Source organism: Lutjanus erythropterus, chromosome 7, assembly GCF_056507025.1.
Source record: "Lutjanus erythropterus isolate fLutEry1 chromosome 7, fLutEry1.hap2, whole genome shotgun sequence".
Lineage (NCBI taxonomy): Eukaryota > Metazoa > Chordata > Actinopteri > Lutjaniformes > Lutjanidae > Lutjanus > Lutjanus erythropterus.
Genome location: NC_139323.1, coordinates 42,107,064 through 42,122,844, shown reverse-complemented (window position 1 = coordinate 42,122,844; position 15,781 = coordinate 42,107,064). Strand labels below are relative to the sequence as shown.

The 15,781-nt window shown below is 40.1% G+C and overlaps 1 protein-coding gene across 1 annotated transcript in view; it reads right to left on the bottom strand.

The window, feature by feature from the left end:
- Positions 1-4,511: 4,511 nt before the first annotated feature.
- The window catches only part of patj (PATJ crumbs cell polarity complex component), a 146,381-nt gene continuing 135,111 nt past the window's right edge, over positions 4,512-15,781 (bottom strand). The window contains exons 34-48 of the mRNA XM_084723836.1: positions 15,371-15,475; positions 14,683-14,748; positions 13,041-13,125; positions 12,834-12,940; positions 12,608-12,691; positions 11,928-12,121; positions 11,644-11,791; positions 11,108-11,194; positions 10,449-10,605; positions 9,575-9,612; positions 8,749-8,871; positions 8,486-8,590; positions 6,386-6,489; positions 6,152-6,275; positions 4,512-5,185 (exon numbers count right to left, since the gene is read on the bottom strand). Of these exons, the coding sequence (XP_084579962.1) occupies positions 5,039-5,185; positions 6,152-6,275; positions 6,386-6,489; positions 8,486-8,590; positions 8,749-8,871; positions 9,575-9,612; positions 10,449-10,605; positions 11,108-11,194; positions 11,644-11,791; positions 11,928-12,121; positions 12,608-12,691; positions 12,834-12,940; positions 13,041-13,125; positions 14,683-14,748; positions 15,371-15,475 (1,674 nt within the window). The 3' untranslated portion in view covers positions 4,512-5,038. The remainder of the gene's footprint in view (positions 5,186-6,151; positions 6,276-6,385; positions 6,490-8,485; positions 8,591-8,748; positions 8,872-9,574; positions 9,613-10,448; positions 10,606-11,107; positions 11,195-11,643; positions 11,792-11,927; positions 12,122-12,607; positions 12,692-12,833; positions 12,941-13,040; positions 13,126-14,682; positions 14,749-15,370; positions 15,476-15,781) is intronic.

The following is a 15,781-nucleotide window of genomic DNA, read 5'->3' as shown; positions in this document are numbered from 1 at the left end:
CAATAATAATACAAATAATCATAAAACAAAAAAAAATACATTGTTAATTTCCAGTGAGATCAAAAAATAAATTACAGCTCATCTACTCTGACGTCTACAAATAAAGTAACAAAAATTAAGATATAATTATGGCAAAATAAAAAGCAGAAAATAAAGTATTTTGCACTTGATTGATATGTTTAAAGTACAGGATCCTCCTGGGACTGAAGCTCGTCTCTGGACAGATTTGACCGACACTAAATATTCAATTGGACGTCTAAATATCTGATCAGAGTACTGCGCTATCAGACGAGACGTTAGCAAAACGCCGCTAGCACACAGCTACCGTCACGCTGTGAAATTTAAAGCAACAGTCTGACATTTCAACAAGTCCTCTGGTTCTCCGTCTAAAATAAAGTTTGGGTTTGATAACGTGACATAAATGTCCTCATCAGAGGAAGAACACAAGACGTCTTAAAAGAAAGAAAGAAAAATCTGTCTGGAGCCACAAATACTAAATTAAATTAACATTTGCCTATTTAGTAATAGTGATATATAATATTAATAATATATAATTATAAATAATGATATATATTAAATAATGCTGGGCTAATTTTCAACAAATCAGGATCATTTCTAGGAAATTTCAGTTCTGATACTTGCTAATTATCAGATACTTATTATGAAATTTGTGGGTAATTTGTCGTTAATTTCTATGAAATTTCACAAATATCACTCAGTAATTCTCTCCTGTTTACTGTGACATTATGGAATCTGACAACTGTGTTCAAGTGTTACCAGTTTTTAAATTACATTTCACAAAAATAACTCAACGTGCCTCAAATTACTAAAAGTTACGATGATAATATTTGACTAAATGAGTAAATGTCAGTTAGCTTAGCATATGTTTATTAACTGTTTACGACCATGAAACACAGATTTCTCCGTGTGTGCAGAAATAAAACAGTTTACAGAAGATTTTACTGTTTGAGTCTCTGTATTTTTTGACGTTATGCTAGCTCCTGATGGACTACAGATGTTTCCTGGCGACAGATTCACACAAACTAAAGTCTTCACCTGATCTGATTTAGTAAATCTTCCTGAGAAATCAGGAGGGACTAATGTTCAGATGGATTTATGAACAGCTGCTGCAAACGGCTCCAAGAAGCTCATTTTTAGCCGACACCAGAAATCTTTGTTCGCTGACTTTTATTAATAATAATTTTAAAAAAGAATAAGGACAGATATGTGATTAGAGATTTGTTACCCTTGGAGCTTTGTGAATTTGGGTATTTTGCCAAAATGAAACTGAATCTAAAATATAATGAGCTATCAGAGGACAAAGCCAGAGATAAGCTAGGTCTAAGATATTTAGCCTAGCTTAGCACAAAGACTGGAGGCAGGGGGAAACTGTTAGCCTAGCTCCATTAAAAGAGAAAAACATCCACCTTCAAAGATCTCCAGTTCTGTCTGTCAGTCTGATGTTCATGTTAAAGAACTGAAGAAACAGAAATATAATGAGGAGACATTGTGGTTTTAGCAGCGGTTAGCGCTGGAGCTGTTAGCTGTTAGCTGGGAGCAGTGACATCACACAACATCTATAAAGTCCTTGGCAGTACGACACTGAAGACCCCTTGGCCCTTAAATCCAAGCAGAAAACCCATTTCAACCCCAGCTGACTACAGGATAAACTGCTGATTAGCATGTGCGCTAACGAGATACAACATATAGCATGTTAGCTAACAAGATGTTAGGCATGTACCTCAGTGTTCAAGAGGTTCCACATAAATCAAATTATCCTGGAGCTGTTTGAAGGTGGATTTTCTTTCTTATGAAAGAACTAAGCTAACAGTTTCCCTCTGCTTCCAGTCTTTGTGCTAAGCTAGGCTAAACACATCCCGGAAACTGAACATCAGAGAATCATATGAAATGTTCATCTGTTGCTTTTACTCACGTCTGCTTCTAGAAAGCCTTTTTATTATTATTCTAAATCTCGGCAGAGACACACTTATTTTTTAAACTTTTCTGTTCATGAAAACAATCATGTGGAAGACACTGTATCTGTTGCCGGGGGCGACAGGGGTCTCCAAGCCCACCAAGTCCTGAGAATCATCTCCATGGAGACGCATGAGTATATTCAACATATATATAATGTTGTTTTATGTGTCGTATGGAGTCATCAGTGGAAGAAAGATCAGAGCTTTGATATCTGTGTGTGTGTGTGTGTGTGTGTGTGTGTGTGTGTGTGTGTGTGTGTGTGTGTGTGTGTGTGTGTGAGGAATAAAATGTTTACTGATGAATTAAAAAAAAAATATGGCACTTTTTCTAAGATTGTAAAGAGTTTGACTAAAGAGGAAACTTGAACAGCTGGATTTATCTGATTTAACAGAAATCTGATGATACATGTTGAGAAAATTCATTCCAAGTGTTTCTCTGAAGTTTAAATTAAGGCTCATTGTTTTCAATTTTTACAAGTTTTCACATGAATTGATGAAGATTTTAAATAGTTCAGAATGAATTTCAGACCAGATTTGTTTGTTACTGATGATTTAATCCAATGCTCACCCATTTTCTAATATCACTCATTCTTGAAAACTGGGACAAAACTATATTTTGATTTTTACTCTTCAATTCTGCAGGAAAATATATTTTAAAACATCAAACTGTTGGTTATTGAACCTCATAAAGGGCCAACCTCCTGCTGATTAAACTATTTATTAAATGCAGATGTCGATTCTGTCAAATGGAAAATCTGATGGAGTCGACATCATTTTATATTTTAAAGTGTCTCAGAGTCTCTTAATGCTCATAAAAAAAATACGTTTAAACCATAAAACTTATTGATCTTTGATTTAGAAGAACTGCAGAGTCGACATGTTATGTTGAGACACATCTGATAGAAATATTATTGAATGAATTTGTTTAAAAATAGAAAGTTTTTTTTAAACCAGGAAGTGAGACAGGGGTCCTTAGGGTGTAGCTGACCCTTTTTATGCCTGATTACATCATCTGGGACACAACTTTAACTTTAAAGGACCAACATTTTCATAAAGAATAAAGCACATTTTGACACCTGTCATCAGTAGGTATCGTTGGTTTGAGATTTTGAAGGATTTTAACAGATTTTTTAATTGTTTGTCTGCGATGAGGCTGTTTTCTGACAGAAACTGTTTAGAAACTAAACAATTAATGCAAACCAAAACACTTCATATACTTCATATATGTATATATACACTTTACTTTAAATGGAATTAGAGAGCTGCTATTAATATTTTTTAAGGTTTTTTGATGGTTGGACCTGATTTGTCCCAATTCTGAAGAATGGCTGATTTTCAAAATAAACACCAGTAAATCAAAAGATTTTCTTTGAAAAGTAAAAACTGAAAACAATGAACCTCCCTGGTCAAAAAATACTTTTACTTCTTTTATGGAAGCCTGTGACTGCCAACATTAAATCACACATATATATTAATAGGTATAAATATATAATTTAATCAAACTCATTTGTGTGCCTATTACGTATGACAAAACTGAACTGTCATTTTCAGGTTTGAAAAATCAAAATTACTGCCAAATTTAAAAAAGAAAAATCCCTTTTCGCTGCAGCAGCTGTTTCTGTGACTGTTTGATGGTAAATAGAAACATCTGCAGACCAGATGTTGATGAGGTTTGAAACCATGGACTGTAAATAAAGATGGACGACATGAAAGGCCAGAACATCTGGATGCCCCCTGGTGGCTGGCTGCAGTACATCCCATAAGCCCCACCCCCTCCGTGTTAGCAGACGGGACATGTCCTGAACTAAAACAGTTCACTGATCACAAAATGGCGGCACTTGAATCCAGGATATTTTGGACTCATTTTCTGTCTGTCGTTCTTGTCATCCATCTTTATTTACATCAACAATCACTTGTGTTACAGTTTCCATATTTATATATTAAACTGCTACTCGGTGGCTAACAGCTAACCAGTCTTTGACCACAGAGGAGATGCTAAGCTAACGTGTGCAGCATGTTCTGTCCCAGTCACATGTTCCCTTTCGTTCCTCTGGATACAAACCGGAACAAACCTCCTTGTTGTCCTCAGAATCTCGCCGTAGAGTCGGATTATTAATGAGTTCAGGCTGGATTTAAACGTCTCTCCGTCATGACTCCATGTTATTTGTTTTTAGATGATATTTTGAATCTGTACGAACAGAGTTTCTCAACCTTTTCTGGTTCGTGGCGCCATGTTTAAGCATCACATTTCTCTTATTTTAAAGCTTTTTGGCACAGAGACTGAAACACGTTGGATGAATTTGACCTCATGATCTCTTGCGATGTTGTATAAATATCACGTTAAAGATGTTTCACTTGTCATGTCTATACATTTTAAACTTTTCATGTGTCATTTAACATCACATTTAGAACTGTTGCATTTCTGAAGGGCTAAACGTGTTCGACAGCGCATGAAACTTCTGTGTGATATAGTTTTCAGAGATGGACGAAAACCAGCCCCGGTGACCAGTTTCACCAACATGTACGAAAACCAGACAAACAAAAAGGTCTCTTGGACCCATAGGCAAAACCTGACAGGAAGTCGGCCATGTTGTATTTCATGGTGAATTTTGTCATGTTCCCCATGTTGTATTTTAACAAACTACAAACACTTTGACACTTCTCCTCCTAAGAAAAAGACTAAATGGTGTAAAATGACACATGAAAAACAAAGAAATCACATAGTTTCTCATGACCCTGTTTGTCTATCAGGTGACCCCACAGGTGGCCCTGAACCCCAGGTTGAGAAACTCTGTTTTCAGATATTAAAGTTGTGAAACACGTCCAGCCGTGCAGCAGAGAGTTTCACTGGTGTCAGACATCAGAGTGTACACAGGAAGTGTGTGTGTGTCAGTGTGTGTGTTCTTTTTTTTTTTGCATGTTGGGACGTTCAGAGTTCATGATGATGATTCGTAGTCCAAGAGTCAAAGTGTGTGTGTGTGTGTGTGTGTGTGTGTGCAGTTTATGCATGCAGGTGTGTGTGTGTGTGTGTGTGTGTGTCTGTGTGTGAGTGTGTGTGTGTGTTATGACAGGACATCCAGTGTGACCGTTCCTCTCTGTTTCTTCAGGATGGCGACCGCCTGCTCATGTGTCGCTCCCTGCAGACTCTCTCCGTTCACTGACAGGATCTGGTCGCCTCGTTTCAGACGCCCATCCACCGCCGCCGCACCCTGAAACACACACCTACATGTAATGATGATGATACCAATCAATTTAAATAAAAAACACTACAAGTTCTCAATGAGACTGTAGTGGTCATAAAAATATCTTAGGCACCAGGAGTCGCTTCAGATGCAGAGGCTGTTTGTAACTTCAGACTTAGCCTCGTGCTAACATCAGTGTGCTGACATCAGTGTGCTAACATCAGTGTGCTGACATCAGCATGTTAACATCACTGTGCTAACATCAGCATGCTAACATCAGCATGCTAACATCAGCATGTTAACATCAGTGTGCTAACATCAGCATGTTAACATCACTGTGCTAACATCAGCATGCTAACATCAGCATGCTAACATCAGCATGTTAACATCACTGTGCTAACATCAGCATGCTAACATCAGCATGCTAACATCAGCATGCTAACATCAGCATGTTAACATCAGTGTGCTAACATCAGTGTGCTGACATCAGCATGTTAACATCACTGTGCTAACATCAGCATGCTAACATCAGCATGCTAACATCAGCATGTTAACATCAGTGTGCTAACATCAGTGTGCTGACATCAGCATGTTAACATCAGTGTGCTAACATCAGTGTGCTGACATCAGCATGTTAACATCACTGTGCTAACATCAGCATGCTAACATCAGCATGCTAACATCAGCATGCTAACATCAGCATGTTAACATCAGTGTGCTAACATCAGTGTGCTGACATCAGCATGTTAACATCACTGTGCTAACATCAGCATGCTAACATCAGCATGCTAACATCAGCATGTTAACATCAGCGTGCTAACATCAGTGTGCTAACATCAGCATGCTAACATCAGCATGTTAACATCAGTGTGCTAACATCAGTGTGCTAACATCAGCATGCTAACATCAGTGTGCTAACATCAGCGTGCTAACATCAGTGTGCTAACATCAGCATGTTAACAACATCAACATCTAGCTTGTCTCAGTTCTGACCTTGCTAAAGACGGTCTTGACGTAGATTGGCAGGTCTCCGTGAGGACTCCCGAAACCTCCAACGATGCTGAAGCCGAGTCCCTCAGAGCCTTTCTCCAGACTGATGCTGCGGGGCCGTGGGCCCCTGAGGAGGAGGAGGAGTCAGGAGCAGGGAAACACTACCTTTCATTATAAACACCTGTATATATGTGTGTGTGTGTGTGTGTGTGTGTGTGTGTGTGTGTGTGTACTCACTCTGGCTCTGTGGTGTGTGTGTCCGTGTTTGCTGTCACACTGGAGCTGCTCGACAAACTTTCCACTTGAGTGGCGATGGCGCTGATGTTGGTGTCCGCGACCACCTGACACACACACACACACACACACACACACACACACACACACACACACACACACACACACACACACACACACACACACACACACAGAGAGAGAGAGAGAGAGAGAGAGAGAGAGAGAGAGAGAGAGAGAGAGAGAGAGAGAGCTTGTCAGCTGTTTTACCTGAATTTAACTGATTTAATTTAAAGGAGCAATACGTAGCAAAATCCCACTGCTCTGAAAACACACTCACTGCTGCCAAACTCCATTAACATTTTGCTCAATTTAACCGTCGCAAACATCTACTCCTTCTAAAGATTACAGTATTAATGAATTTCTTATGACTATGACTAAACACACTCTGACTCATTTGGCAAAAATGAACTCTAATTAACATGAAACAGGCGAAATTAAACAGTTTTTCCTTCCAGGAAATGGAAACTTCAAAGGAGGACAACGCGGCTGTAGGACTGTATTTCAGTTGAGCAGATTTATCCTTTAAAGGGGCATTCCACTGACTTTACATGTCAGACTGAGTATCATCCGGCTCAGTCACAGCTCCGTCTTGTGGTCAGTGTCCACAGGAAACATCTATCCTTCAGCAGAGTTATAATACAGTTTGAGAAAGACACTATCCAGCTGCATTATGGGAAATGTAGGATTTGGAATATCTGCAGAATATCTCCACATCTGCTGCTCAGATTTCAACATAATGTGCAATTGCAAAAATAATAAAAAAAACTATTACATTATTATTATGGAAATGTAACACTGAATTACTGGATTATATTGTGGATGATATTAATCTAAGTTAGATTTTTATTAACATGTTTTTGAAATATGAAAAATAGACAATGACATAAAAATAAAAAATTGAATAAAAATTGAAACAGCTGACAGACAGACTGTCTTATCTCAGGGTGACACCTTGTTTAGGATGAAAAAACAAACAGGAAGAAAAGGTTGTAAACAGGTGTGTGTGTGTGTGTGTGTGTGTGTGTGTGTGTGTTGCAGCCTGGTGAAGCTTCATCAGCATAAAGTCCCGTCCTGCTGCTGCTATCACACTCCCAGCATGCAGTCAGTCAGCTGGACCACACTGATAACACACACACACACACACACACGCACACACACACACACACACACCTCTTCCTTTATTTACTCCTCGGCTCAGATCAGATATACAGACAATACATACAGTACATACAAAAAAAAAAAAAAAACATGTATACAACATGACACCCTCACCGTTTTCATGAACAGGAGAAATGATGAGGAGATGAAATATTACTGTAAACATGTTATTATTTTTTCAGTCTACACTGTAAAATTTTGATCAAAGGTACATTTATGCATTATGAGTGATGAGTTGTATCTTTTTTTTTTTAAATTTTAGTCATTATTATTATTATTATTATAGTATAAGCCAGATATTGCTCCCTTTAAAGGCACCAAATTCCACTGATGAAATCAATGATTTTATCATGCAGAATATGGGAGTTACTGGTTTATTCCTGCCTCTGTCTCTTAGTTTTCTTGTGTTATTATGTGACTCTAGTGAATCTGAATGAACCCTTTGAATCATCAGAGTCACATATTAACACAAACAAACTAACAGACTGAAACAGCTGTAGGCTAACAGCCCCGTGTTCTGCTAAATAAAATTACAGATTTTGTCAATGGAGTTTAGTGTCTTTGAACAACTCGATAAATCTTCTGTGGTTAAAGAAGCATTTTCCTTTTTAACAAAAAGCAATCTGAGCCCGTCAGTGGAAATACTTTTAAAGGACACACTTTTACCTCCGTGGATTACATTGCAGCTTTTTTCACAGAGTTGATCTACTGGACCAGTTCCAAACCTCTTTGGAACTATCAGACATTTAGACCTCAGAATATGTAAGAATAAGGCCCAGGATTAAAATTAGCACCTTAAAGTAGCCTTGACCTACAGTACTTGAGTAAATGTTCTTAGTTACTTTCCTCCCCTGCAGTATTTGTTGCAACGGCGTCAGTTTTTACCTGCAGGATGATGTTTCCATAACTGTTCTTCAGCATGGTGACGACCTCGCTGTGTGACAGACCGTCTACAGACTGACCGTTAATACTGACGATCCTGTCGCCCACCTGAGCACACACACACACACACGCACACGCACACGCACACGCACACACACACACACACACACACACACACACACACAGAGTTTTGTTAATATGTGGCGTCATATAAATATTTGAATTCACACACAGTCGAACATGCAGCCTCGTGTCGCTCAGTCTACCTTGAGTCGGTGTGTTTTGGCTGCGACTCCGTTGGCCTGAATCATGGCGATGAAGATGGGGATGTCACCCAGCGGGCTGCCCTTCCCCCCGGCTATACTCACCCCGAGGGAGTCACTGGCACCCTGAGAGGAGAAAATGGAGATGTGAGAGTTAAGACTGATAGAAAAGGATCCCTCGGTTCATCACATCTAAGATGCAGGTTATAAACTTTCCCTGGTTGATTTTCAGACTTCAGAACCTGCAAATAATCATCATCAGTCCCTCCAGGATTTCATGGGTCTTTCTGCTGATTTGGTGATTGTCGCAGCCTCAAAAGTCTGATTTCACAGCAGCTTTTCTAAAAACAATTTGATGCATGTTGCAATTTTTTGTACAATGAAACTGCAGCAGCAAGTGAAAACTGCAGAAAGAAGTTGCATTTTTCTTACCAAGGATGACAGGATTAGGAAACTTTTGGTACAAAAATTCTGACAATATCTGCTTTATGTGTAAATGAAGACGTGCACCTGGTGGATCTTTGCACAGAGTGCTGATAAATCTCACTCATAACGACAAATGTTCTTTTCAGTAACCTGAAATCTGCATGTATGATGTTTGTGTGGGAAACTGACAGGTGGAACTCTTTCATTTTCTTTTCGTTCAGTCTTTTTCAGTGTCAGTCCAGACATCATGTTAACAGGAGCAGTTTATTTTCTCCATGATCACTGACTGTTCAGGTTCAGAAGAGTTTACAGGATGTTGTCACTGATCCATCTGAAGTGTCTGATCTCCAAATACACACACTGTAATATTTTGTTTGTGCACTTTGTTTATCTTTTCATTTACCCTCGTGATGTCCACTGTACGGACACCAGCGTCCACACCTGCACACAAAAAGAGAATAAAAAAAACAACAACTTTTAATCATTCAGAAATGAAAACTAAAGTGTGTCACATATTATATCACATAATATCACATCATATTACAGTCTGTAATACCATGAAAAACAAATGTTATGGGCGCTCTTTCAGCTTATACACTGAGAATAAATACATTTTGTAATGAAAATTAATAGTTGCTTTGGAAAAATGTGGAAGTTTTTTCTTACCCTTTAAAGCCCCCTAAATCAGGCAGACAACCTATTTAAATAAACCAATCAAATCTTTTAATTAATCCAATAACTATATTGTTAGAATCCTATTTGTTCCATTCATTTACCCCTTAAAAAAACATAAAATGTGCTGAATAGCAAGAAAGCCACCCATAATGACATATTTAATTATGGTAATATTGTATTATGTCATAGTATATTATATTAAATTGTACATTTTTGTTACCCCTTAAAAACAATTGACTGTGCAGAAAAGACAATAAAACCCTGTAATATATCAGAATCCATTAATTATTTATTAACTCTGAAGTCAACCTGTTAGCAAGAAACAAACTTTCCTCTAAAGACACGTTAACTGAAAGTTTTCATCAGTGGTTTATTCTCTACCAAATAATCTGATGACAAGCTGAAAATCTCAACTTTATTACAGTGAAACTTCAGGTTACTTCTTATTTTATTACCACTTAAAAAACCTTCATCCACCCAGAAGAGTTTCACTTGAGCTGAACACACTGTGACCTTTGACCCTGATTCCTGCAGATGTTTACAGTCTGTGTTCAGCGTCGCGTCACAAACACCAGCAGCAGCTGTTCGTCTCTGGACTCTACCTGTGCTGTTAGAGGAGGAAGTGATGTCACTGGAGGACTTTGTGTTGTTGTTGTTGAGTGACAGGACGCCGCTGGAGGTTGAGGTCGGGGGGTCAGAGGTCGTAGGGTCAGAGGGCGGAGCCACAACACCTGAGCTGTTCCCACTCACATGACTCAACTGACACACACAGAGATTTATAGTTTATATCAAATATACTGAGAGACTGTTTCTGTTTGTAATGTTTCCTTTTTCATAAAAAAAAACACATTTTTACTTTATCTTAGAAATACAGAATGTTTTTATACCTGTGAAGATCCACAATAGTCATGTTTCCATCGACGTATTTTTAAGCTCATTTTGAAGAATCACATCAGAAAAGGTTCATAAAAAAACTGCAAAGTTTGAACAAATGTCCTACAAAACATTTTAGATTTGAAAAGAAGAAGAAAAGAAGAAGAGCAAGAAGGAAGAGGAGGAAGAAGAAAAAGATGGAGGAGGAAGAAGGGGAAGAGAAAAGAAGAATAAGAGGACGAAGAAGAAAAAGAACGAGGGAAAAAAGAAGAGGAAGAAGCAGAAAAACAGAAGAGGACAACACACACACACACACACACGCACACACACACACACACACACACACACACACACACACACACACACACACACACACACACACACACACCTGGCTCCCCTGTGAGTTGTGTCTGGATGTGATCCAGGATGCAGCTTTGAGTCGTCCGAGCTCCAACAGAACCGGACCACGAGCACACTGGAGAACACAAGAACACGCAGCTGGATTAATACAGTGATGATGGATTTGATTTCAGTTTAACTTCACTTCAGTAAAAGGTCTGAGCGTGATCCCTGAGAACGTTCTAGCAGTTCTGATGTTCATTGAATATTTCATTCAGTATTTCAGGAGGTTGTAATGGTCAATGAGGAGGTTCTACTGTACTCGTTAGTAGGTTCTAGTGGTTATTGTTTAGGTTCTAAGATGCTCAAGAGTTTTGATAGCAATTGAGGAGGTTCTAGAGGTCCTTTAGGAGGTTCTAGGTGTCATTAAGGAGGTTTTATTGGTTACTGATGAAGTTCTACAGTATTCTAAGAGTGTTGATGGCCATTGAGAAGGTTCTAGGGCTCTTTTAGGAGGTTTTAAAAGCCTCTGAAAGTGTTCCAGAGGTTCTACTGACCACTGAGGAGGTTCTTCTTGTGTGTTACCTTCAGTATGGCGGCGACGGTCTCCTGGGAGGCCTGTCTCGTGTCGTCTCTGTTGACGGACAGGATCTGATCTCCCTGCATCAGACGACCATCGACCTCAGCAGCGCCCCCTCTGACCACCTCAGAGATAAACACCCCGCTGCCACTCCTACACACACACACACACACACACACACACACACACACACACACACACACAGTCACATGACTTAAATCCAGCTACAACAGTAGTGTTGGTTGTGTATCTATGTGTTTTTGTGTATCTGTGTGTCTTTAAGGCGGACCTCTTCCCGACAATGCTCAGTCCCAGTCCTCTGCCGCTCTTCTTCTGCAGTTCCACCTTAAACACGTCCAGGTTCTCCTCGTCTCTGTATTGAGCCTCGTCCCTCAGCACGGTCAGTCGAACCTTTGCTGGTGTCTGACGCAGGGCGGCGATGGCCTCCTCGTGGGACGCACCGCGCAGGTCCACCCCGTTCACCTGGACGCACAGACAGACAGACAGACACACACACACACACACACACACACACACACACACACACACACACACACACACACACACACACACACACACACACACAGATATAAACCAGAGTCATCACTTTGTCTGAACAAATGAATCATTCTTCAACATTGATTCCAGACTTTTTATTTTATTTTGTGTGTTCATCGTTTGTCCAGCAGAGGGAGACACTGGTCATATTTAGCAGTCTGTGATTTCATCTCAAAGCAGAAAATTCAGACTCATCATTTTATAATCTGTCCTCTGTTGCAGCTGTAAAGAAAACAGGATCAAATATAGTTTTTAATAAAGTAAATCTGTTCACACAGACTGAAGCTTCAGTCTGAGCTCAAACTGATCAGAAAATGTTCAGCAGACAGACTGACAACATCAGAAACTCGCCCATTTAGCTGAATTATTTGAATTATGCTATGAAGCAGTACTGCAGTACTGTGTGAGTACCTCAAGTATCTGGTCTCCGGCCCACAGCCGTCCATCTCTGGCTGCAGCTCCTTCTTCATAAACCTCATGGATCACTATGGCGTCCTGGTGGAGAGACATAGAGACACAATGAGAGAGAGAGAGAGAGAGAGAGAGAGAGAGAGAGAGAGAGAGAGAGAGAGAGAGAGGGGTGTGTGTGTGTGTGTGTGTGTGTGTGTGTGTGTGTGTGTGTGTGTGTGTGTGTTACCAGCTGTGTGTCTCTTCCTCCCACTATACTGAGTCCAAGTCCTGATCGACCTTTACAGATCTCTAACACAGTCTCCTGACCAGGAACCACCGCACAGCATGATGGGTCTGAGGAGGAAGAGGAGGAGAAAAAGGAGGCAGATAATTAGTTTTCTCCATCAACTGAAAATCTCTCTCCTGTTCTCTATGTGTGTGTGTGTGTGTGTACCTCTGTTGGCGGTCTGCAGGTCTGGACTGATCAGAGGAGGAGATGCTGCTGTCTGTTTACTGGAGCTGCTGTGAGACCTGCAGGACTGCACACACACACACACACACACACACACACACACACACACACACACACACACACACACACACACACACACACACACACACACACCAGATTATTGATCAGTTCAGTGAGGCAGCAGACAGAACAGAGACACAAACTGAAACTAAAGAAGGAAAATAGTGTCTGTGTCAGCTGTCATTCTGTTACAGGGAGAAGAACTCAGTGTTTCTTTAAATCACACAGTCACAGGACGTGATCTGGGTCCAGACCTTCGAATCCACCCACCCACAGCGGTTTGTCAAAACAAAAGATAACAGACCAATCAGGCCACGGGGAAATAATGATTAGCCAATCAGTGTCACGGAGCAGAATTGAAGTTGCTGTCAAGGATCACGTTCAGTCCTGACAAAACGTACCAAACTGTGATGCGTTGAACAGCCTGTTATGTAAGTGAACTGCACTGCAATGTCTTTTTAATATCGTGGTGTTTACGTTCATGTCGCTGCTCATGTCTGCTGGTGATGATGGTGACAGGATGGTTTGTGGTTAAAAACACCAAAATACATAAAGATGCTGCAGTGACATTACAGGGACAAACACAACACAAAGCTAATCTACACACTTACACACACACAACTGACTATAATAACCTCACACACGCTGAGTAAAAAACTTTTACTGATAAAAAAGAGCAACATAACTTGACCATTTTAATTCAGTGGAGGACAGAGTCCCACCTCACCCCTCCTCACATCACGTCCCGGCAGTGAAACCTGCCTCACTGGACTCAATAAAACCACCGATGATTAACCTGCTCCATGAGGTGGAACTGATCAGTATATTGATCAAGTCCATGTCAGTGGTGCTGCCAGAGTTAAAAGATGCACAGAGCATCACACAGCAACAGGCTTAGGGAGCGGATTATATCTATCACTTTTAGGAAACAAGAGGGGGATTATTAGCAGGATTATAATTTTATAATACATCTTAAAATAAAGAACAACAGTGTTCACACACGACAACACTTCAGAGTCTCACAACACCACACTGGTCTGAGTGAACCCAACCAATCAGACCGTCATCAGCATCATGACCTCTGGTGACAAAAATGATTCGCTGGGTGGAAATCTAACTTTATTTTGTCTTTAAATCAGAAAAGAGGAACAATAACCGCTAACGTTAGCTACACAGAACAAACGCTAACGTTAGCTACACAGAACAAACGCTAACGTTAGCTACACAGAATAGCTGCTAACATTCCAGTTGGCTAGCTAACCTACCAATACGACTACTGGTGATGCTGGTGATGATTTGTGGTTAAAAACAGAAGCACCAAAATAAGATTCTGTAATATAGTACATTTAAAAGTGCAGGATTACAGCTATTAATATAAAAGTGCATTTAAATATAGCAAAGGAAGGAAAATCTGGACAAACAATAGTGACGAAGACTTCGTCACTGCTTCCTGTGAGTCAGACTAGAGGGAACAGAAACTCCTCTAACATTAGATATCTTCAGTTTATATAAGAAATGAGTTCTTGATTGTTTATCTGCAGATTTTGTTCTATTCTGTCGTTACCTGCTGCTCCTGCAACGCCCTCGGAGCCTGCAGATCGTTTTCTGGAGACTCTGCAGCTTTCAGCCTCTGCAGGAGACACACACACACACACACACACACACACACACACACACACACACACACACACACACGTCCTGATTCAGTCAACAGAAGCAGGTTTTTCTGGGATGTTTGGAACAAAAACACTTTTTTTCTGATCAGCTGAGAACAAGCTGACTGATGATCAATAAACAAGTGTTTACATTACGTGTCTGTCATGTTTACGACTTCAACAGGGAACAAACAGGACGCTCAGGCAGAGAGTTTAGCTTCACAACAAACTGCTACTTCCTCCTGTGTGATTTTCAAACGAGTCACTTCAGACGTCTTTTTTCCAGTAATGTAACAGATCTTTAAAAATGCAGCTTAATAAACGTAAACTGCTGCCTCACATAACGTTCAGTTACAGTTCTGAGGTACTTTAACACTGTCACTCCTTTTCCACTAACATAGAACTGGTTCTGTTCTAGTTTGCACCTACTGTCAAAACGTTTTGACCAAAAATAAATTAGTACAGAACCCAAATAGTTGGTTCCCTGATGACAAGCACAATTTTTTCCCCAGGACTGTTCTGCATAGACCCGCCCTCTGGTGCTGTGATTGGCTCCTAACTGTTGTGTCAGCGAATGTGTATGAATGTGTTGGGTACCTTTTTGAAGGTGTCGGCCTCTCTCAGACTCTTGGCAGCGCTGTTGCTGTTGCTGCTTCTGTTTCTGTTCTTGTTGTTCTGTTCTGCTTCATCACTCGTCTCGTCCTGTTCAATGTGACAAACATCAGTTCATGGAAATACAGAACAGCAGGAAAATAAATACGTTTATATTAGGGGTGGGACTTTAAAGCGTTAATTACGATTAATTAATTACAAAATAAAAAATGCATAAAAAAAAATAATGCATTTAATCGCAGTTTGCACTCCAGACAACACGGAACTTTAGCAGTGCACGAGCTCCTGGTCCGCCGATACTGAACACCAGGCCCGGCTGCGGCACTGAAACGCTTCTGAGTTTAAATAAAGTTCTATGAAAGCTTGAATATAGCCACCATTATGATTTATAGTGCC